This window comes from Scatophagus argus, chromosome 9 (assembly GCF_020382885.2).
Source record: "Scatophagus argus isolate fScaArg1 chromosome 9, fScaArg1.pri, whole genome shotgun sequence".
In the NCBI taxonomy this organism is placed as follows: Eukaryota; Metazoa; Chordata; class Actinopteri; family Scatophagidae; genus Scatophagus; species Scatophagus argus.
This window is the reverse complement of record NC_058501.1, coordinates 14,475,904-14,499,194: the sequence shown is the minus strand read 5'-3', so window position 1 is coordinate 14,499,194 and position 23,291 is coordinate 14,475,904. Positions and strand designations below refer to the sequence as shown.

At 42.2% G+C, this 23,291-nt stretch overlaps 1 protein-coding gene and 1 long non-coding RNA gene across 3 annotated transcripts in view; one reads left to right on the top strand and one right to left on the bottom strand.

The window, feature by feature from the left end:
• Window positions 1-6,443: 6,443 nt before the first annotated feature.
• LOC124064476 (transcriptional repressor scratch 1-like) lies at window positions 6,444-12,225 on the top strand. The gene is made up of 2 exons (XM_046398977.1): window positions 6,444-6,615; window positions 11,172-12,225. The coding sequence occupies exons 1-2, from the start codon at window positions 6,501-6,503 to the stop codon at window positions 11,897-11,899; spliced, it is 843 nt and encodes a 280-aa protein (XP_046254933.1). The 5' UTR covers window positions 6,444-6,500; the 3' UTR covers window positions 11,900-12,225.
• A 1,872-nt stretch (window positions 12,226-14,097) lies between these two features.
• The window catches only part of LOC124064478, a 93,254-nt gene continuing 84,060 nt past the window's right edge, over window positions 14,098-23,291 (bottom strand). For both annotated transcript variants that reach the window (XR_006844264.1, XR_006844266.1), the window contains exon 3: window positions 14,098-15,083. This is a non-coding gene — a long non-coding RNA (uncharacterized LOC124064478). The remainder of the gene's footprint in view (window positions 15,084-23,291) is intronic.

Here is a 23,291-nt window from a genome sequence, read left to right as displayed (position 1 = left end):
TGGTTATCAGGCCATTTATTACCCTGCCAGCTCGCCACTCAGCTGTCTGGGTAAATGCAATCTCTCCTGATTCACACAATTACCCCAAGATAGAGAGGGGAAGAGAAATATCCCTTGAAACGGCATTGTGGGTCAGAGAGAGTTTAGGGAAATACACACAAAGAGAGGAAGGCACTTCAGTGCTTTTCCAACCAGACGGGCAGTTTGTGTGTGCACAAGGGTTGTTTGTTTGGATGGTGTGACGTTCATCTCCTACAAGAGAAATAAATACCAGGGGCATTAATCTACATCCTGCTTTGCAGACTGTGAAATCTTCTCTTATGGATCCATTATGAACATTATGCAACTGCAACAGACATTCTTAACTGGAGCTCATCACTTTCTGGAGGACACATCAGTCCTATATTTCTTCCACATTAATTTCACTAATGAAGCATTCATTGTGTTTTTTTTTTTCTTTTTCTTTTGTAGATCAGGCTGTAAATCTTCTTAAATTCTATCCTGGATTTTACAGGGACCCATTGTAGAGGAGTCAGTATGGGAGAAAGATGATCTCCTTCCTCTTGTCAGTACACCTTCTGCAGCATTTTGGATCAGCTGGAGAGCCCTTAGAGACACACGGGGACCTCCATATGATACAGAATCGCAACAGTCCCACCTAGAAGTATGAAATGCAAGGAATAGTCTTTGTTTTCCTGCATATTTCCAAGACAGCTTGTGTCTGATATTTTTATAGTGTTATGCAGATGAAAAATTGAATTGAATTTTGGTTTTTGTTGGAGTTAAAGAACATAGAGAGATGGTTATAACGATAACAGATAACCAGATAACAAAGATAACTTCCATACAGTAGTGCTGGAGCCCAGGGCAATGTCCTTTAGAGTATCCATTTCTTTTATTTTCTTTGTTAAAAATAACATAAGTCAATTTAGGCTATTAATGAGATAAAAGCAGTACTAAGGCTGTTGTTATTGATGTCCACGGGATTATTAAAACCACTTTAATTCTCTTGTTTTGTTTTACTGTTGCAGTGGTGGCGTTAATTTTTATTACGTTTTTATGTATAACTCCCGTTGAATTTACTTTTTATTTAACAGATCGAGGGTCAGACAAAGGTCAGATTTCTAGATACGAGAGCAGCTCCATCCAAAGCAGCTGCCTACATGTCCATGACAACTGTGCACTTTTCATCTGCTAGTGAAGGTGGTGCGATAGTGCTCAAAGCTCCAGGGCAAGGGAGGAAGTGGAACTTGGTTGGAGACTGTTTTGTCAACAGTGGTTCCTGGTGTTTACTCTACAGCAGATCAGATTTTCTCAAGTGGTGTTCACTGTCATGCCAAATGAGTGGTCCACCTCTCTGGACCTGATGGTTAGGTATTGGCTATTGCTATGATTATGGATTATGGTTGGGGGGGGGGGGGGGGGGGGGGGGGTGCAACTGGACCCAGAGGACATGTTGGACAAGTCCAGGCTCTGGAGCTGTCTGTCGATTTTTTTTTTCTTCTTGGGTCAATCAATAAAGACCTCTTTGACACCTGATTAAAGTTAGATTTTTCTGATTTAAGGCAGATCTCCTCTCCTCTCCTCTCCTCTCCTCTCCTCTTCTCTCTTCTCCTCTCCTCTCCTCTCCTCTCCTCTCCTCTCCTCTCCTCTGCTCTGCTCTCCTCTGCTCTCCTCTCCTCTCCTCTCCTCTCCTCTCCTCTCCTCTGTTTTGGGACATTCTATCCTGTGCTACTGTACGCTGCATTCTGTTTCACCAGTACAGCGGGAGTCATCAAAAACTGCAAAGAAACAGGCCACATTTCTCCCCTAGCCCAGCACTTCTGCGTGTGTCTGCAAGCGTGCATGTGTGTGTATGTGTGCGTGTGTGTGCACGTGTCTGTGTGTGTGTGTGTGTGTGCCTGATGAGAAGAGCTGCTCAGCAATATTTAAGCGTTACTGCGACAGAACAGCTTTAGGACAGAACAGAACAAGGCTCACCTTCAGAAAAGGCGAAATGAGAGACAGAGAGGGGGAAGAGACAGAAATATATTTTGACTTTTGATGCTCCTTGATGAAACATTTTGCTTTAAGTAAGAGGCAAAATTTTAACCCCACAACACTAAAACCATCTGCATTTAACCCCTGAGAGAAAGAAACCTTTATGAGCTTTGGTGCCAGAAACAAACCTTTAATGTGGTCTTGTGGAGTTGACAACAAGTCAAATTAATTACAACACTAACGTGATTTATGTGTTGGATCTCAGTTTCTACATCATGGATGTTTTTTTCCACTATGTCATTCTGAAAAAGCTCAGGCAGGTATTGAGTACTTTCAGTTAGTGGATGTATAAAGTCTAAGTGGCAGCGTGGGTGATGGTTTGGGTCAGGGGGTGATGTGTGAGCCGTAACTCTGAAATCACTACGTGTTATTCCGAACTGTTCTGTATGAGTGTGTGTTCATGTTTTCATACTGAGGTACAAGGCAGCAGCTGTCTGCCTAACACATGCACCCTGCACCATATCCATATCCACCCACACACACGCACACACACACACACAAACCAGCTGGGCAGTGGCTGCGTGTTCGGTGCACAACACATGTGTCGGCCTTCAAAGTGGCACAGCATCAATTAAACCAAACAGGACATCTATCACAGCTAACCTTGGAGCAGCACCTGACAACACACATACACACACAAAGAGCACATAAATACATTTCTCACATGTTACATTTATGAAATACCAAGTTTAGTTAAAATAAACAAAATCCCAAACGCTCAGTTTGCCTTAAAGGACTTTATGAACTGTACAGCATACAGCAATGCTACCCGTAGAGCCTTGGTTTGAATATGGAAAAATATGGAAGAGACAGCCTGAAGAGCAACAGCAGAGGGATCTCTCCTCATATATAAACCACATCACCTCAGGTTCTTCACATAAGAACATTATTTTTAAAGGTTACAGGATTTCTTTTGCATTTTGTTCACTGAATCGTGCGTAAGCTTTTTCAAACAGAGATGTGTAAGGGCCTCAGATCGATGTAACTTTATTTCTTTATGAATGAGAAGTTGTCTGCACCAGAGGAAAATGTCTTACGTTTCTTACAGTCAAACTGTAGATAAAATACATAAAATCTGGCAACAGTTTCAACAGCTCCATAATTCACACTAAAAATGTCGTAGTAAGAACAGAAAGTTATGTCTTGCACTGAAAACAAATCAATACCTGTATAGATTCAGTCCAAACAGAAAAGACTCTTGTATCAATTCTTTTTGGACTGAAATTTGCTCACAAGGCCTGTTGAACAACAATAAAAAAAAAAATCTCCCATTTGTCCCAAAAATAAAGTGAGGTGCTGTTAGCGAAGTGTGAGGATGACACCAACAAGAGAACACCCAGAGCTTTCCACTTTTGGCTGCAGTTCACAGTCATGTGTGTTGCGCTGAAATATTGTCCCTTCTATTTTTAGAAATTACTCTCACATCCTCAATGTGACGTAGACGCTGTGAGTGACTCACTGTCACTTTGGCACTTTGGTCTTTGCTGATGGAATACACAGTTTCGCAGTATCATTGATAAAACATGTGATGTTTGTGTTCGGCCATAACAACGCATGGCTGATGATGTGTGTGGACCACTGCCTCTCTCTGCTCTGAAACACTGTGTATGTGTGTGTGTGTGTGCTGAGACCTGTCTCTGTGTGTGTTTGTTTCTGTGTGTGTGCGGCCCTTAATGACGATAAAATATGTCGTTAATGTTGTAGGTTATTTCAGTCTGCTGGCAGTTGTTGTAGAGGTGGTTGTATGTTGTGTGCATGTGTTAAGCCAGTTGTTCGCGTGTGAGTGTGTATGTGTGTTTAATTGGACGTCCCTGAGCCAGTCTCCAGGTGATGGAACTCATCTGCTCTTCTCCTGATTAAGGACAACAGATGGACTGATATATCACACACACACACACACACACACACACACACACACACAGAATATCTCCACAGTCATGAGTCATAATCAGGCACACTGAACACACACATATTCTCCAAATCATGTGGCCTGTAATTAACACTAAATACACAGAGCTGACATATATCTGGCTCCTACAGTAGATATCCATGCATCAAGCTTGAATGGCCTCAGTCAGTTCAGGATTTATCATCAACACTGCAATAAATACATGGATGGATAAATATTAACCTAAAGTAAATGTACGCAAATGTATCATGAAATATTACAGTATTTATTCTTGTTTCATTAATTTTTATTTTAAGTTATTTACAATGCAGTTTACAGCTGAATTCTTCACGTATGTGTTTTATTTCATCCTACAAAATGCCCCCGTGTTGTCTTCCTTTCCTCATTACTATAGTCATTATAGAGTCATTATTTAAGTCAGCGTCTCAATAACTTGGGGAGACCAAACCTCTGTTAAAACAGATCCTAGTAGCTCCAGTAAACTCTGGCGCCACACTTGGTAGCACAAACGTTGCCCTCGCTGTGAATATCACATCTTTACGTTGTTTATTTCTATGGATCTGAGTCATCCACTGTGCTTCCTGCAACATTCAACACATGTTGAGCGACTTTCCAACGGTCCGCTAGTGAGTGTGTCACCCGTCTCATTAAAACACAGCAAAACCTTTCAAATCTTGGGAGGATACAAACTCACCAACCTGCACTTTCACACACCCTGGAACTAATTAAAACATATTTATGCACTGTCACTATAGGTCTCAGGTCAAACAGACAGCATGGTCCCTCAGATTGTGAATCACTTAAAACCTGTCACTATTCATTTTAAGGTCTGACAGGAAGCTTTTAGATGCTCCATGACTTTTTCAATTAAACCACCAGAATGCTTTAATCAAACGTGTTATGCCATCCGAACTGTGACTTCTTTAAAACATATATTAAGGTGATATTATTGAACTTATTTGTGTGGAAGGATAATGAGACGGGACACAAGGAGCCAGCCTGAATTAAGAAAGTCCACACAGTAGATGATTCATTAATCTCTCAAATTATCTTTGTTGTTGTTACATAATGTCGACACGGAGCAGAGACAATTCTCAGTCTCGCAGTAAAACTTGTCAATGAACCCAGTGTGACCCTGGAGCAGATATTACTCGACTATCATATTAACAGTCGGGGTAAAACACTCCATTTGGTCTATATCCATTTGCCTTCAGGGCCACATTAATGATAATTACGAGGCTCTCAGCACGCTCGTTAATATTCTCCTATATGATCCAAAAGCAAAGGCAGAATATTAGCAAATGATAAAAGAAGAGGAAAACCAAGAAAGACCAACAGGAACCCCCTAAAAAAACACACACAATGGAACAATATTTAAAATTCATAGCTGAATCAAATCGATGAGTTCTTAAAAAAAACATAACAATTTCCACTCTTATCTCCCCAAAAACATGGCGTCTCTCTCTCTCTCACACACACACACACACACACACACGCTCAAATAATGCAGAGAAAGGGAGGAAGGAGGGAGAAGGAGAATGAAAGACAGAAAGAAAGAGAAAGAGGGGGGGGGTGATAACAGCTTCAATAAATCATCCGGGCCGGTCGCCGCTCCCCGGGGATGTGGGATGGATTAAATTAAGCACTCCCTCTACCCGCGCGTCTATCCATCCCTCCATCCTCTCTCTCTCTCTCTCTCTCTCTCTCTCTCTCTCTCTGAGCCGTATAAATGCCAACAGCTGATCGCGAGACGCCACACTCACGGGAACACCTCGCGGAAGCTGCAGAAAGAGAGGGGGACCGAGGGAAGGAGAGAGAGAAGAGAGAGAGAGAGAGGGATACAGAAAGAGAAACAGGAGATGCTGTTTATCCACTCGGCCGCAGGGAGCCTTACTGTGATTTTTCAGCGACCTGAGTAAGTCGGCATTAACGGGAATTAAGGACTACTTCTGTGGCAGAGAGGGAAGGACAAGGTGTCCGACATTTTTCCTTTTGAAAAGCTTCCAAAATCGTCCCTCCGTTTCCCTCTTATTTTCTTCCCTCCCTCCCTCCTCCTCCTTGTCCTCTTCTTCCTCTTCTTTCAAGAGACCCGAGAGCTGCCGCCGCGCGCGCTGCAGGGTGCCTTCCGCCGCCTCTTGATTTGGTTTTCTTTTTCTTCTTCTTCTTTTTCGTTTTTCTGCTCACGAGCCTCTGCGCGCGACCGGAGAGACCCGAGGCAACCCCCCGGAGGGAGCTGTCCGGTGCTGAAGTTGCATTTCTCACCTTCTGTTGCACGGGGACTAACGCGGTTGGGGGCCGGGGGGGGGACAGAAGACAGTCAGAGACCGGAGCAGGGGGAGACATAATAAACGAGCGGCGGTCAACTGTTTTACCGGATCATTTCAGCAGCTCCAAAACCTGAAGACAATCCTTCCTCCTCCTGGTTTGCCTGTCTCGTTGGCGTGTAACAAGCGAGTGAGCACGCTGGCCAGACCGTCGGTGATCGGCTGTGTCTGTGAGAGTGTAACGCTGTGTTTGTGACAGAGTGTGTGTGTGTCGGTGCCGCACCACCATGCCAAGGTCCTTCTTGGTGAAAAAGGTGAAACTCGATGATTTCTCCAACGGGGCGGACATGGAGAATGCCTACCGGCACAGGACAGACCTCAGCCTGCGGCTCCATGACAAAGGTAGGTCAGGCTGCCTACACAACGAGCATTAACAGGTGTCTCAAAAACAAGTCGCTCTGACAGAGGAGGAGGAAGAGGAGGAGGAGGAGGATGCCAAGGAGGGAGCCTAACGAGACTGTCTCCAAAATAAGGCTACATCTGTGTGACTAAGAAGTGGATTTACCTGTTGTGTCCTGAAGGGATTCCCTCACTGAGATTGTTCTTTAAAATGGACGTCGTTGGTTGACACATCAGTGCAGACTGTTGTTTCATTTGTGCATGCAGTGTCTTCTCCCCCACGGCATCACCTGTCCTCATAATATCCTGTAATATTTATATAGCCTACTTAAGCCGGTGCATCTGTAGCCTTTCAGTCCGTCTGTGTGGCTGTACTCCAGACAGATAATCATTGATTACAGAACAAAAGCAGACAGAGTTATCACATACTTATTGCTTTTCCTGACGGGTAATAAAAGCTTCAGAGCCGCACACTAAGCGGCCTCCCTGCAAAATAAGTAAATTCTACTTCACTTCAGAAGACCGCAAGGGCTCAGAGGAGCACCGGATGAGATGGACACGATGAAACACTGATGAACTGCCAATCTCAATAAGCACTGCAGCCCGCTCACTGAGTGTTCCTACGCCACGTAATCTAACACTTGATTTACTGGGGGGTATAGAAGCTAAAGCGGGCGTGATTTTAAGCGTTTGGTCGGCTGTGGGAGTTGAGTTTGCCACTGGAGCGAAAAGGTCACTTGAGAAATCAACTAAATCCAGCGCTTCCCATGTTTCATCGATTTTGGCTCATAGTCAGTGGGATTTTCTCCCCCTCCCACGCAGGCTAAGCAGGGTTAAAAGAGATAAAGACAGCAGGGTGCGTATTAATACCACGTCCACTTTCACTTTGGTTTGGTGGAGTTAAGAAAGTCTAGATGTTGTCTTTCTATATACACGCTTCTGCAGGCTCAGTGCGATGCTTGAAACCTGCTTACGTTTATCTGTAAGGTCGGGTGTAGATGTTTCATACGAAAAAGGCTTAATATTCGTTAATAGTTTATAACGTCTAATACTCCACTGACAAACGTATCCACCAGCCGCCTCCAGGTGCACCACAAAAAAAGCAGCGGCTTAGTAATCCTTTATGTAACAATGCTGTGACCAAAACCATCACGAGCAGTGCTCCAGTGTTTTCTTGGTTTCTTGACTGAATATAAAATCAGCCCCATCACAGACTCATATCCTACATCCTGCATATTTAAAAAAAAAAAAAAAAAGCAAAAAAATCTGTGCTCCGTCTTCATGTCTGCCTTGTTTTGTTTGTTTGTTTGTTTGTTTCAGTGGTCGGCAGGTTTTTGCACGGTGAAATAAACAGCTGCTACAAGCCTGTCACACTATCACAAAAAAAACCCCACAAAAGTGGATGAGCGCGGACATCTCTGACTCCCGTCTCACTTAACAGTCACAGATGAACTGTTGAATATAAGTTAAAGGCAACAGATTTTGAATCGAAGTCACGTTTCTGTCTCATTGGATCAATTTCTGTCTTGTATAATTGTTGAACACGGAAACTATTTGTATTATTATTATTTTTTAGATTTGACCTTAAGGCCTAACAATGCCGTGCTGAGCCACACTAGATTTATCCTGAGGACATCGTGAGGCTTTGTTTTGTGGCGCCCCGTGCTGCTCTGAAGCTGTGAATTTCCCCTCTAACTGTGTGCGTCACAATTTACGCGAAAATCCACGGGTGCTTTTGCCATGTAGATGAACCTGCTGCATCGCTTCCACTCCAAAGTCACTGACACGTTTTTGCTCAGCAACATATGTATTCCGTGCTCGGTTTTGCCTGCATTTCTCTGCTGGCATAAAGCAAAAAAGCTGTCAGTGGTGTATTTATAACGCCGAGGTTAACATGGCCCTGCTCGGCTTGACACGCGATCTGCCGCCTCAGCAGCAACGCGCGACGCGCTGCCTGTCCCGGCAACCTTTTGTCTCCATCCCTAACATCTGATGGTAACTGCTTAATGCGGCTTCTACATACAGCACAGCACAATTCCTACCCGGCAGCAGCGCACCACGTTAGGGAACAACTCTCTACTTTTGGAATAATTTATACTGCAGCCGTGTTCCGTGCGTCCTGTGTGATGGGACTGTGCATTCAGATGGGACGCAGCTGCAGATATGTAGTAGCTGTTATCACACGTAGACAGATATGACGTGTCACACAGATCTTGTTGCTCCTGCATGTTTTCTGCCAAATCCTCTGAGAGACCAGAAGAATAATAACATAATACTGAAAAAAGGATAGAAAAGGTAAATACTACATTTGGTTCCATGGATGCATCTTCATAGTTTGTTGAGTCATATGATGAGCTGCTTTTCATTATCTCCGATTGATCCCAACAAGCTTCACTTTGACATCCTTACATATTTAACTGACACATACTTAAAAGTACTGTATCTTATCTACTTTGCTTGTGTATCTGTGGACATTGTGTTGTTTCTTTGGCTGGCTCAATGTCAACTTCTTAAAAGATGGGCAGGCACTAGGTGTATACGCTGCACAAAGAGAACAAGTGGAAAAAATAAGGTGTGTTGCTCAGTATGTGTGCAGTGTTGTGTTTAAGGACGCCTGTGCTCAGGGACAGTTTATTCATCAACGAATCTATTGTGTTAATTCACAACGCTGTCACATATAACACATTCAAATGCACAAAGCCACAAAAACACCTGATGTGTGTATGCATGCGTGTCTTTAATATAGAATGAACAATTGCATCTTTGTATGTGTGTGAACACAACAAAGAGCAAATGAACAGAAAACCATGTGTGTGTAATGACACACTTGCAGATGCAACACTAAAAAGCCATGCGTTTAAACTGTCAGTGACCCAAATCTAAACATATTCTATAATGTGTATGTCTGTAAATATGCCAGTTAGTATGTATGTACTGTACACTGTATGCAATTATGCATTTCTATCTTTAAGCATAGACATATTCACATAATAATGGTGACGCTGAAAACACGCGTCAAACCGGAAAGAATTAGCATTTTCTTATCAGGAGGGAGTTGAAGCATCATCCAACCTGCTCATACAAATCCAGACTGTTTAAGAATGAGCTGTCCAAAAGGCTTGCCATGCAAGTCTTCAATCCCCTGATCTGTTCAAACTCCCCGCACTGTTGACTGCACTGACTGAGCCTGCACAGCAGCCTCGCTGTCCCTGTGCCAGCGACCTGCACCGCACAGGAGCTGTCCGTGGTGCTGATGCTCATTTTCACACTCTAAATCAGCTTTCTCAAGTTCAGGGTCAGCCTGTGTGCATTTATCTTCCACGGAGGAAGTGTTTTAACCGCAACCTTTGAGAACTGAGAGGAATTATGTCCCTGAATTATTTCTCGACTAACGCTGCAGGCTTTTTTCACACTCCACCACTGGTCAGAGGTGTGCAGGAGAGTGACAGATGTTCTGTGTTACAATAAAAGGCTTATGGTAAAAGTTGTTAAAAGTAGTTACAGTCGATGCTGCTTTACAAATGGTGAATTGAGAGTCATCCCTCACTGCCTGTGCAGGGTAAATGCAGGAAGACTTGAGACTTGGCCATAGCTGCTGCAGTGTTACTACAGGGCAATAAGTATTGTGACTATCACCGTGTTGTGTGCACCTTTACACCTGACAGGTTATTACAGATTACAGGTCGTCATCAGTACATTTAGACTGAGAGGACGAGCCTAAAACGGCATGTAACTCTGTATAACCACATATGATCCCGTGGATCTACACGTTAAGCAGCTGACCTGGGATCAGATCTTACTGAAAGCTTCTGTTTCACTGTGTTGCCATCTTTAGTTTTCTGCTCTGTCAGTTTAAAGGTTAAATGCAACTGGTTTCTCAGAACTTATATAACTGCGCCGCCTGTCATGTCCAACCATGGCACTAAGTGAACAGCTTAATGGTGTTTCTACATATACAGTCAGATGTTAGAAACAAGTTACTGGATGAATGAACCAGCTGTTTGGAGGATTTATGTCAGTCCATTGTCTCTGTGTTTGGTATTGTAATAAATACAGAAGTAGGAAACCACACAGCTTTAAAGGCCAAACTGCGTATCAGTGTGTTTTGTAGCTCACTCAAGTCCACCAATTCAGAGTTTGTAATGCTGGTCAGTACACTGAATCTCTGTCATTATTTACTCTGCAAAGAAAGATAAGCTTGAAGACCATCTGATGTCACTTCCTGTCCAGCTGGCTACAGCAGCCTACTGGCGTTAAATCAGACTTTCTTCCCTGTTGTCTTTCAGTTAGACGAACATGTGCAGTAGCAAATGTCTGTGACATTTCTGACTCTTATATGAACTGCAGGTGTCTGCTGTGATGTGAGATTGTTCTTCCACCTGTGCACCTCTGCGGCTTTAGTTTTAATATAACACATTTTCATTTTTTAGAAGTTATATCCCGGCTACACCGGAAACAATCTGCCAGGCTTCAGTGTAAACCCGTTTTTATTATAAATTCCACCTCAGTGTTTTCTAACTTTACACCGTTTTCTCTTCTTTTTTTTTTCCCCCCGTCAGCTGGTTACATCAGTGACTACATCAGCCCTGTTGTGTATGATGGCGAGAGCGACAGTGGCATCAAGGTGCCCTCACCTGACCCCCTCTACGATGGCATCCACAGCGACTACGGAGCCCCTGACTCAGAGTCCCCTGACAGTCCTGGCTCCGAAATCACTGACGGTTACATTAACGGAGATGCTGCAGTGAGTGAGGGTTACACGGTCGATGCCTTCTTCATCACCGACGGCCGCTCGAGGAGGAAAGCTCTCAGCAGTCCCAGGTCCATTCAGAGGCACACCTGCAACGAGTGCGGCAAAACCTACGCCACGTCTTCCAACCTGAGCCGGCACAAACAGACACACCGCTCGCTGGACAGCAAGCTGGCAAAGAAATGTCCAACCTGCGGGAAGGTGTACGTGTCCATGCCCGCCATGGCCATGCACCTGCTCACGCACGACCTCAAGCACAAGTGTGATGTGTGTGGGAAAGCGTTCAGTCGGCCTTGGCTTTTACAGGGCCACATGCGCTCTCACACAGGAGAGAAGCCGTTTGGATGCGCCCACTGTGGCAAGGCCTTCGCAGACCGCTCGAACCTGCGCGCTCACATGCAGACCCACTCGGCCTTCAAACACTTCAAGTGCAAACGCTGCAACAAGACCTTCGCGCTCAAGAGTTACCTGAACAAGCACTACGAGTCTGCCTGTTTCAAAGGCCCCTTCTCTCCTCTAGGTCCCCTAGATGCATGACCCACTGCATAGATAAAACAATAGACAAAACTGCAGACATAAATTACCATTACCCTTACAAACTGAACTGCAGACACAAACAATCTATTTTTGGTCACAGTATGACCTTGCTTTCCTTCCTCCCCTTCTCTCACATCACCCCCACCCCCCTACCTTCGCTTTTCCTTGGAGCCTATTCATGATGATGAAGATGATGAAGATAGCACAATTTTTTCCTCCTTGAGATTTGCCCACTTAAGGATTTAACTGATCTACGCATGCACTTCCTCAGAAACTCCTCTTCCTCTGTCTGTTTGGGATAGAGACAATAATATTAACATGGCTTCCTTCTCACATATAGATACAGAATGGTACCATATATTTTGGGACGCTGATGGTGATGGGGATGATGACAAAGACAATACTGAGCTGATAGCTACTGAGCTCCTCGCTGCACTGAAATGCAGTGAAAGAGTTTTTCCTTCTGATTTTGATTTTTGGGGGAATAATAGTAATAATAGTAATAATAATGATAATAATAATGTTCTGCTGCACCAAGTGACCATATTCTCTCCACTACTGAGGTAAACATACTATTTATTTATAACCGTATTTATTTACGTATTTATTTGTTTTAGCATTTTTTCCTTTTTTTTGTTGTTTATACTTGATTTGATAACAATGACGTGATACCGTTAACTTATTTTTTTGTTTTTTTGCACATTAGTTTCTGTGTATGTATGTAGGATATTTGCCAACCTCTTTGTATCACTCCAGGCCAAAGCATATGTCACTTTTTTAGTACTATTTTTCTTATTATGTTGTTTACCTTTTTTCTTATTAACATTTTTTGCATGCAAAAAAAAAGAAAAAAAAATAATGAAATCTATGCCAACATCATAAAAAGCTTATGATTTTTGCCAAAATCCTATAGATAGAAACCTGAGGGCAATATTTTTCTCTTGGAGCCTCCGTAGGACTCTTTAAAAGCAATAATCACCTAATGCATGGTATTTTATGATGAAGTTATGAAGTATTACCTACTACTGTATAGCAGTTTAAAAATCAGGTATGTTTTACTTCACCTATAGTCATCAACAGAAAAATACTAATATTACAGACATCAGGGAACATGCCAATGTAGTGTTAGACTAAACAAAAATAAAAGTCCTGTCTTTCCTCTCTTGTTATGCACTGCCTGCCTCTTAGTGAGTAGAACTAATGTAGGATGTAGGCTAGAGAGGCTGGGATCAGCTGCCTGCTGGGTGTGAGGTCTATTGTAGGATAACTATAACCCTGACAAACCTGTGCCAGGCTAACTCTAGAATGAAATAAGCCTAATTTTGGCTTAGGCCTCCAAACATTTTACTCAGATTGGATCACTGGCCATTCATGAGAGTTTAATGGTTTATTTAAAGGTTCCTGGATGTAAAAAATGGCACTTAAATGTATTGAAAACATCTGCCTTGAGTCACACAGCCAAATTATCCAACAATGGCGCTTCAACAGATCTTATCTTATCTTTGTCCTGCACCAGCCCACAGTGATAGTTAGCTTACACACAGTATTTAGCAACTCTCAGTATGCTTTCAGTAGAAAACCAAGTCAAAGTTTGGTGCATTGTTGAAGCTGGACTGTGGTCAGCTTTAAATGCAATGCATTATTGAACCACCCTTCCAGTGCACTTCCAAACCATAAAGCGTGCATTCTTAAGCCACAGAAAAAGCATGTACTTCAGCTAGACCGACTGACTGCAGCTTAACTTTTACAGTCCAGAAGACACATTAGGCCAAGTCCTGATTATTCTGCAGTAGGCCCCATTCAACCCGAATAGGCCGACCACAGGCTAACTCTATGAGCGACATACCTACAAGACAGGCTAACTCTAATCAACCCCAACCAGTAGACGGTTTAACCTTTGATTTCGGTGGCCAATACCAGTGTTGCTGAACCCAGTTCTCTGCAGCTCAGAAACCTTTTCTTCAGATTCATGGAGCTTCCTGAGAGACAGATTGAGGACACACAGATCTGCACAAAAAGAGAAGTGCTTGTTTATGCCATGTCTGTTCATTTTAACCTTGCATAGACACACATGTGCATGCACACGTGCATGTGTGAGTGTCCACACATGCAGGCACAGTGTCTGCTGATGAGCTGCTGTGGGAGACACACACACAGAATTTATGTGAAGCTTTCAACAATTAGGAATTATGGTTTATTATGAGATGGGCTTAATATTCAGATTTGAATCTTTGACAAAGGAAATTTTGATAATTGTACTGCTTCCTCAGGCATGAGATAACTCAGTTCAAGATGGGGCTGACTGATATCCAACATCATTGAGGGTTATAGGGACAAAAAAGACTGTACTGTGCATGGAGCCATTATCTAATTTCATCCACATCTCAGAGATAAAGTGATAGGACCTGTGCGACATCAAGGCCTCTCAAAGGCAGTCGGATCTGACAGTGTTCTGGGGTTAAATAGTCAACATTTGTAATAAAGGTTTTGCAGACAGTACAATCTTTTAGTTTTTTACAAATTCTGTCTGGAAAATGTGGCTCACAAGTCAATAAGAAAGAAGCAATCAGTATGTGAGTCAGCAAACTGCAAGTCTTATCTCTCTCCATGATGTGCGAACCAGATTTGAGCTGCAGTTATTTGAATTTTGTTGACGACTGGTCATTGAGCTTCCACTTGTTAGGGCTTAAATTTTAGTCTTTGTCTTTTTAATGTGTGGTGTTTAAGCCTTGGCCAAAATACTCACAACAACAACCATACATACAAAATAGATAACAACATGAAATTATGTGGGGGGAAACACGAGGGCTAAAAGACACAAATTAAAAGCATCAGTATGGCTAAGAGACCACATTTGCAAACCCTGACTGAAATCTTTTTATTGCAGTTTGAATGAGAGTGAAGACAGTAACAACACACTTGTTATAGCACTTGATTACAGTGCGATGGGTACAAAAGTTGCGAAACAAAACCACTGGGAATATCTCTGAACTTACATGTAACTGAGTATTGCCACTCATTGCAGCTTTGCACTGCAGTCTAAACATCTTAAGGGTATTCAGATGAAGTTGTTGCTGTGTGCCTGTTTCGTGGTTTCGGGGCAGAAAAGCCGAGTGTGTGCGTCTGTCTCTGGGTGAGCTCCAGGTCTGTTCTTTCTAAGCACTTCCATTCTAGTCATCTCCACCTTAAAGAAAGTAGCACAATGAAACTAACTAGAATTCAGGTAGAGAAGAATTAAAAATCTTGTACTAGCTTGACCTCTCTTCTTTTTTTTGTATTTCCAACTTAAAGAATGATGATAACCTAAATAATCATTTATTGCAAGAGGGTTTGTAAAGAATCCTTTGGATTGAGACATTTTTACTGCTGTATAGCGATATCTGACACACCTTATCTCAGGAGGTTTGTCTCTCTGCTGCAGAGAGAGGATCTCCTGGGTTTTTTGAGCCAGAATTCAGACAATGTAAGCACAATGAACACAAAGCATTTTGTGGCACTTCATAATAAAGAATAATCTTAACCAACCAAGGCAATTTGTCATAGTTTTTTTTTGTCTGTAATTAAGTCTTCTGTCAGTCTTCTCAACACAAAAAACAGGAACAATATTGGACAATAGGTGAGTGTTGAGTAATAAAGTTTTTTTATTTTTTTTATCCTTTTAAACTCTTTTGACATGGACATTTTCCCCTGTTTAAATGGCTTTTAAAGCAATTCACAGTAAAGTAAATTTACCTTAAAGTCAGAAAAGTGTTGAGCTAATTTACATAGATGAACACTCAACTCTACAGCTCATACTTTGTATTAGCTTTGTCAATATTGTATGTTTAAAGAGGGACTGGGCTAACACTGGTGCACAGTGTGCTCATTAGCAGTCTTTAGACTGGAAGCTATATAACAGTAATGGACTACCTGGATGACTAAATCCAGCCATAGTTAATTACATATTTGGACAGTTAGCAGTAGTTAAATGGGGTATCACTGAAAACTTTGTTCTACAAATAAAGTATTTTTTAATTATGAAAAAAGCACGCAAATATCCCTAGGTGTTATTTATGAACTTAAAAGTGATCTGTTTTAATGAAGGGGGGGGGGGGGGGGGCTGATAACAGAAGAAAATAAGCCACCAGTCAGATTTTGATTCAAAATTGTCCTGACTGGTGCTCAGAAGTATGTGACGACAGCTTTTTGCAGCTGAGCTCTACACGCATCGAACAAGTGAGAGTAGAACCGACAGAAGTCTCTCTACTGAAATAACCATATGTGGTGCCCTATTTCAGGATTTTCTCTCACATTTTAAAATGAGGAATGAAATGTACTTATTCAGGAGGTTATTTGTTACAAATACAAAGACCAAAATCTTGGCCCTGTGCAGTCACTGCTGATTCAATTGCTCGTCACAAAGACTGAGAGGTTTACTGTACACACACACACACACACACACACACTCTGTGATGGATAGAGCCAGAGATGGTTAGGCACAAATCTAACAGAATTTATAAGATTTCGCTGTTCGCAAAAGTTGTCAAGTGGGAAGAACTGCCAAAACATAATGATATGGTTACAGAAAACCAGAAATCAAAATGAAGGGAAGGGGAGACGTTTAACACTTGCTGCACTCCAGTTCAAATGTTTTCTTTTTTATTTTGACCTCAGTTAATAGAAATAAAGAAATGTAAAAGCGAAGGGCCTGATGATGTTTCTGTGCTCCGACAGAGCGTCACAATGTTGTTGTGATCCAGAGTAAAAAGACCTGAACAATACCACCGGTGCTTTGTGGGCCATTCAGTGACATTGCTGGCGTTAGTATGGCAAACTGACCAGCTAACCTTTACTTTGCAGTGACTTTGGATTAGAGGTGACCTGGTTAGGCATCATTTCAGCTGGACGCCACCTCAAAACAACAACTTGAATGTCAATTCAGGGAGTTTCATTGTAAAGCAGCTTTAGTGCTATTTTTGGAGCTTAAGATGATTTGGCAACTTGTTGTAAAAGTACACCACCTGTAAATAAAGCTTATTGTTAGTTCATACAGGACACAGAAGTCTGAATGTAATCAGCTGACACTCCACTGAATCATAGTTGCTAGTAAGTCACACACAAATAACAGTCTCACAAGGTTCTTGGTTTAAAACCCAGCCAGGGCCTTTCTGTGTGGAGTTTGCATGCTCTTAGGTCAACTTGTGTGAATGTCAGATTGAATTATTTGTTTATTATATGTCAACCCTGTGATTGACTGGCAACCAGTCCAGGGTGTACCCCGCCTCTCGCCCAGTGTCAGCTGGGACAGGGTCTGGATCTCTTGTATGTGTATATGTGTTTGCCTTTCGCCGTTTATCCTGTGCAAGGTCGTGGGGGGGGGGGGGGGCGGGAGCCTATCCCAGCTGACAGTGGGTGAGAGGCGGGGAACACTCTGGACAGGTCACCAGTCAATCACAGGGACAGACACACAAAGACAGACAATCACACACTCACACCTAGGGGCAATGTAGAGTAGCCAATTCACCCAATGTACACGTTTTTGGGACTGTGGGAGGAAACCCACACAGCCACAGAGAGAACATACAAACTCCACACAGAAGGACCCAGACCAGGACACAGAACCCTCTTGCTGTTCAGATCCATGTGGCTAACCATCACACCACCGAGCCGCCCTGGACGGACGTCATCAGGACAAATTTTTAGTGATGCCATTCATATTAAGTAAATCAGATAATTCTTAAATTAGTTTGTATGACCACCTGTTTACATCATATCATGCACAGCCAATCCTCTAGTTAAGCTACAGTCCAACCCTGCTGTAAGATCAGCGCCATGAAGAACAGCTTCTCCTCATCAGAAGCTGTACCCCCCCCCACCTCATAACTGATTTTCCCTTTGTTTGTCCTCCTGCCTCCTCTCATCTCCTCTCTCTTCTCTTCCTCCCTTCACCTCCATCCCCTACTTGCTTCTTCCTCCACCTCTCTTCCTTCAACCATCTCTTCTTATTCTCTCTTACTAAGTCTAACCAGGCCATCAGGCCTTTGAGGACCTGAAAGTCATTTAACTCCTGGTAGATAATAAGTCTTAGAATATAGCTCCTCGCAGATAATAAGCTTTATCACTTGATTGCTCTGCATGCTCCCTACTGTCTTTGGATTCATGTCCAGGGACCTACTCATGTGAATCACACTATTTCCTTCCTGGCAAGTCAAATTAACACTGTGTGTGTTTGTGTGTGTGTGTGTGTCTATGTGTGTTTGTGGTGTGTGTGTGTGTGTGTGTGTCAACGTCTACTCATTGCAGGGAATAAAGGGTTGCTGATGGTGCAAAATAAAAGAAAACAGCAAAGGTTAGTTTCCAATAGTGAATGTGTCTGATTGGTGAAAACAGTTCAACAGTTAAGGTTTAATTGTCCACAGTTGTAACATTAACCTCTTTACTTAACCATCATGCTGACTTCAATTTAGATCGGCTTTGATTGTCCCACAGAAACATGTCTCATCACCTGTCCTCTGTCCTTTCCTGCTCCTCTGCTTTAATTTTGACCTCCTCTCTCTCCTCTTGCCCCGCTTGTCATCCTCTTCCTCCTCTCATATCTCCTCTGTTCACCCCTCAGCACTAAACTCCTGTCTTAACACAACATAAATCCCTCCCTCTCCCTGTTAGCAGAGGGAACATGGGCCCAACGAAAAACTCAAAGTCAATGGTTTCCATCCTTTTAAATCTGTTCAAGTGATTTATTTTTTCTGATACAAAAATGGGTGAGCCATCATGATTTATAGTTGAGTGCTATTCGAGACTGAGTCAGCCAGGATGTGAGGGAAGTCGTTTCATCCACTCTACTGTCCGATACCGCACTTTGACTTCTGCTCCAGACAATGTCACCATTTTTTGTTCAGTGGGACAAAGTGGAGATACATCGTCCATCTATGTACAGATAGTAATCAAAACAAGTACACAGCTAAAAAAAAAAATACAATTAAGGTCTGTTTGATTTTAGACAATTTTATGCAGATATGTTACATATTGTATATTAATATTTGTTGAGTTAGTTTTACACACTGGGAAAAAATTGGAGAGCATTTTTGAGATTACTGTCAGCACGCTGTTGTAAGTAAAATCTTGTTTCGGGGATTTTGCTGACTCACGCAGATGCGGGATTATAGTCAAATGGAATTGAGACATAATGTTAATAAAAACTTACAGCACAAGTGTCATTAGGACTGATCACATTTTTGTAAATTCTCTTCAGTCAAAGAAGGCCGAAGTGAGCAGCTTCTTTATGCTAAGCTGGTTGTCCCCAGTGACGCCTGCATTTCACATCGGGTGTCAGAGATGTTTAACAATGACTTGTAGTGATGTCGTAGCTCATAATGATGTCCTCAGATTTGTCAGTGATTGGCTGAGGGAAATGTTTTGCAGGTTGACAAAAGAGAAATTATAATGATTGCATCAGTCATCCTCCCTCTCTTTCTTCCCATTCCCTCGTCTCTCGTGTCTCCTCTAATTCATGTCAGTCCCCCTCCACCAAATCTCTGTAACCCTGTACTGTTACGGAGAGCAGCAATTAGTCCAGCTTCCTCTGAGTTCTGTGATGTCATCCGTCAAATCAGGCATCATTATGTACTTTGTGGACTACGTCGTGCCAAGGTGTGCTGGGGTAGCACATATAGGGATACATATCTGCTCTCTAAATTACTTGTCTTGTGTTGTTCTTTGAAAAAAATCAGAATCCAAAAAAGGAAAAATTATACTTTAGGATTGGCTTCATAAAGTTATACATGCAATTAACAAAATATCCTTCTCGGGATAGATGTAAAGCAGTAAAGTCATTGTTCAGTCACAGGCAAAGCAGGAGCCATACAGAAGCACAACACAAGAACCACAAACTTTGATCAATAACTTTGCTGCTAAAATGCTCTTTTAACTCATCTTCTTATCTACTGTAACTCAACAGCCGTTGTTTCATCACTGTCACTGATATTTCTCGCAGATGAGGACACGGGAGACAGAGAATAGGTAGCAGGAGAACAGGAGGACCAGAGATCAAAGTGCAACTTGTCCCCCCGTTGCTGATTGGCTGAAATAGTGTCGTGTGGTTTGAGCTGAGCCACCTTATTTGATTCCCATTTACAGAGCCAGAGCTGGGTACGAACACCAGAGGTTTTTTTTGTTTTGTTTTTTTCGGTTAGTGGGCCATGAAGAAATAATTCACTGAATTTGACAAAAAGTGAATTGGATTAGAAATGGCTGACTGTACCTTTAACAACACACTGTGTGTCCGTGACGTTTAGGTTACAGTGCAAGATTGTTTATTTAGTCTGTTGCTCCCCTGCTGGCGCTCAGCCTGCCAGCTGCTGTCAGTCAAACACGGACACAGAGACATCCTCCCGGCTGGCTGCGATGAAAAGGATCATTCCTGATATTTTCCTGGGATGTTTGTTCTTCCTCTTAAGAATCAAAAACTATGAGCAATATATTTAAATAGGGACATTATTTTTGGATGGATGGCTAAATGTGATTTAAATTGATCTTATTTGTAGTTATGACAGTTCAATTTGATCTTTATCAAATCGACATTTTAGTCTACAATAGAATTTTTGCAATATTGTGCTGAGTTATTATAAATACTGTAGGCTACATTCAATTTTCTTCTACCAAATCATATAAGTCATTATGTAGGCCAAACTAACCTTAAAGAATGTGACACACTGACATTTTTATTTTAACAAAAGTAGTTAAGGCAGCTTTAATTTGTTACTTTTAAAATAACAATGTATCATATGACAACAAGAAAACAAGGTGACAATATGAAAGGTGTCGCTCACAGAAATGAACCTGTACAGAAAATTGTCACCTGAATCTTGGCTTTAGGGAGCTTTCATCTCAATTTTCAGCTGTGCAGCCTGCAACCTTACCGTTTTGATTCACTATGACCGCTCTCGTATCATCACACTTAAGCAGCACGGCTGTTCCTCATCACCTAAAGACGATTTCCAATAAACAAACGGTAATACATGTATTTTGTGTTTGAGTCGAGCACGAAGTTTTAAAACTGATATATGCTTTCAAAAGAATCTCCCAGAGCTACAACTATAATAAAAAAGGGGACCAGCTGGGTACAATCTCACTAGAGTAAATAAAGAGTCTGTGCATCTGCTGTACATAATAGATTTGTCGCATTCTTTATATGGTGCAAAGCAGTGAATGGTAAAATATCTGTATCAGTGTAGCCACATCTTCAACTCCCACCCCAGACGCGCATGATGTTGAAAGCGAAACAGCGTAGGACAGGGCTGTGAATGTTCTCACCACATGCCAGGCTATTTGTAGAGATGGCAGCTGTCATCAGAAACATCAACGGGCTCGGGATAAGTGCTGTTCGCAACTCTGGTAGGTGGAGGTGTGGAGCGTAGAGAGATGATGTTGAGCTATAGTAGATTTCTTTGTCTTGTCTTCTCAATTAAAAATTTATCATCGTGTAATTAATGAAATGTAAAGCTGCAAAACACATTTGTTCGGTATAACTTGCCCAATATACAATTGGCAAAAATGCATGTGCTACAAGAAATGATATTGATCAGTACAATAACAAGTTGGCAATTGGAGGACAAGCTCTTTCTTTGCTTCTCTCCTCTCGTTCTCTTTTTCTCATGCACACAGTTGCAAAAAGATTTTACTTTTTCCAGGCAGCTAAGTGGTAGATTCACACATTTATTCCAGTAATACTTGTTGTCAAAAAGCAACATTTGTGCAACAGAAAAAAAAGAAAAAAAAAAACATTTTCAGAGGAATATTTGCAGGAGGAATTAGCACAGTTGCTGCAAAAAACAAAAAAAATAACAAACAAACAAAAAAACAGCCAAACAGTCCTCTGAATACGACACACGCGTCAATGCAAAAATAGCAGCCACATGTAGCTTCTGTAGCAACACGGCTGGTGTTGCAGAGCTGCAAAATTTCTACTCAGTTTGCTATCGGTGATGATAACAGACTGCTGACGAGATGAAAAGTGCCGCAAAAATATATACAGATGTGTCTGAGAGCATGGGTAAGAACACCCTAAGTGCATGTGTACACGCGTGCGTTCAAATGTGTGTATGCTGTGTGTGTGCATCCATCCATGTTTGTTCATAACTGTTTGGCTAAAGGCGATACAGCTCCCCTACAACTGATGAGTCACTGTTTCGGCAAGAGGACAAAACCGCTTCAAGGCCAGCTGCAGGGACAGGAAGTACATGCAGAGCAAATGCACATCATTTGTCCTGCAGTGTGAAACAAATGGTTTTCACGCCAGTCATATAGAAAAGACTAAGACAAAAGGTCAAAAACCACACATTCACATACACACATCACAAATTGTAGCTCCTAATTTGATACTTTTGTGGTGCACTGCAGGCCGCAGACTTGAAGCGTCAGCAGCAGCAGCAGCAGCAGCAGCAATACTTGCGCTGACAGCGACAGGAGATGTTGAGATGTTTTATTTATTGTTTAGTGAACCGTTGTGAATTTCCTTCAAGCAGTTGCAGAAAACTAAAAACAATCAGGTTCAGGGCAGGCTGATTAATGCATCACTTCGTGTTACCTGCGCACAGCGAGCCAATGAAGACAGATGGCACACTCAAAGAGCTTTGATCTCATTCATTTTGTAAGGCTGCTTATTTTTGATGAAAACAATTATGCTAATATTTCATTTTTAACAGTCTGCTGACAAGAGGTTTGTGGTTAAATCAATACTATCACCATTACATTCATCAACACCTTCCTGTTTCTCCTCTTCCTCATATTAAAAACAAATCTCCAGTGCCAACTCAGTGGTGCGGTTGCCAAATCGACCATCACACCTGACACTTCTCACAAGAGCTCCTAACATCATCAGTTCACAAAGAAAGAATCCAAGAATCCAAGCAACAATAACGATTCTAATCCACTTTAACAAACACATCAACAGTAAATCTTAGCGAAGTCAACAACAGGAGGAGGAGGGGGTCGAGCTGTAGCAGTATTGGCATGCAGCACAGTGACAGAGGAATAGTAGTGAGGACTCTGAGGCTGCCACGTTCACCAGTTTAGCTAAGATTGGATGCTGAATGAACCACAGGTGTGAGTGAAGCAGCTGACGCCCATTAGCTAATGCGTAAGTAATACAACGCTCCATTAGTAAAGAAGTGCCAGTCACAACAACAACAACAACAACAACATGGTGTTAACACTTAGCAGGTTTTTGCTTGAGTCATGAAGGTCATTACATTCCACACACACACAAACACATGCATGTAGAAAATAACAGAAATTATTCATCACGTCTCTCAAAAATTTATAGGCCTCTTTATTTGACTTGGACACTGGATGAGAGCATGGGCCTGCCTCTGAGCTCTGCAGCTAAGCAAATACTCTCCCTTGGAGGGTGTGT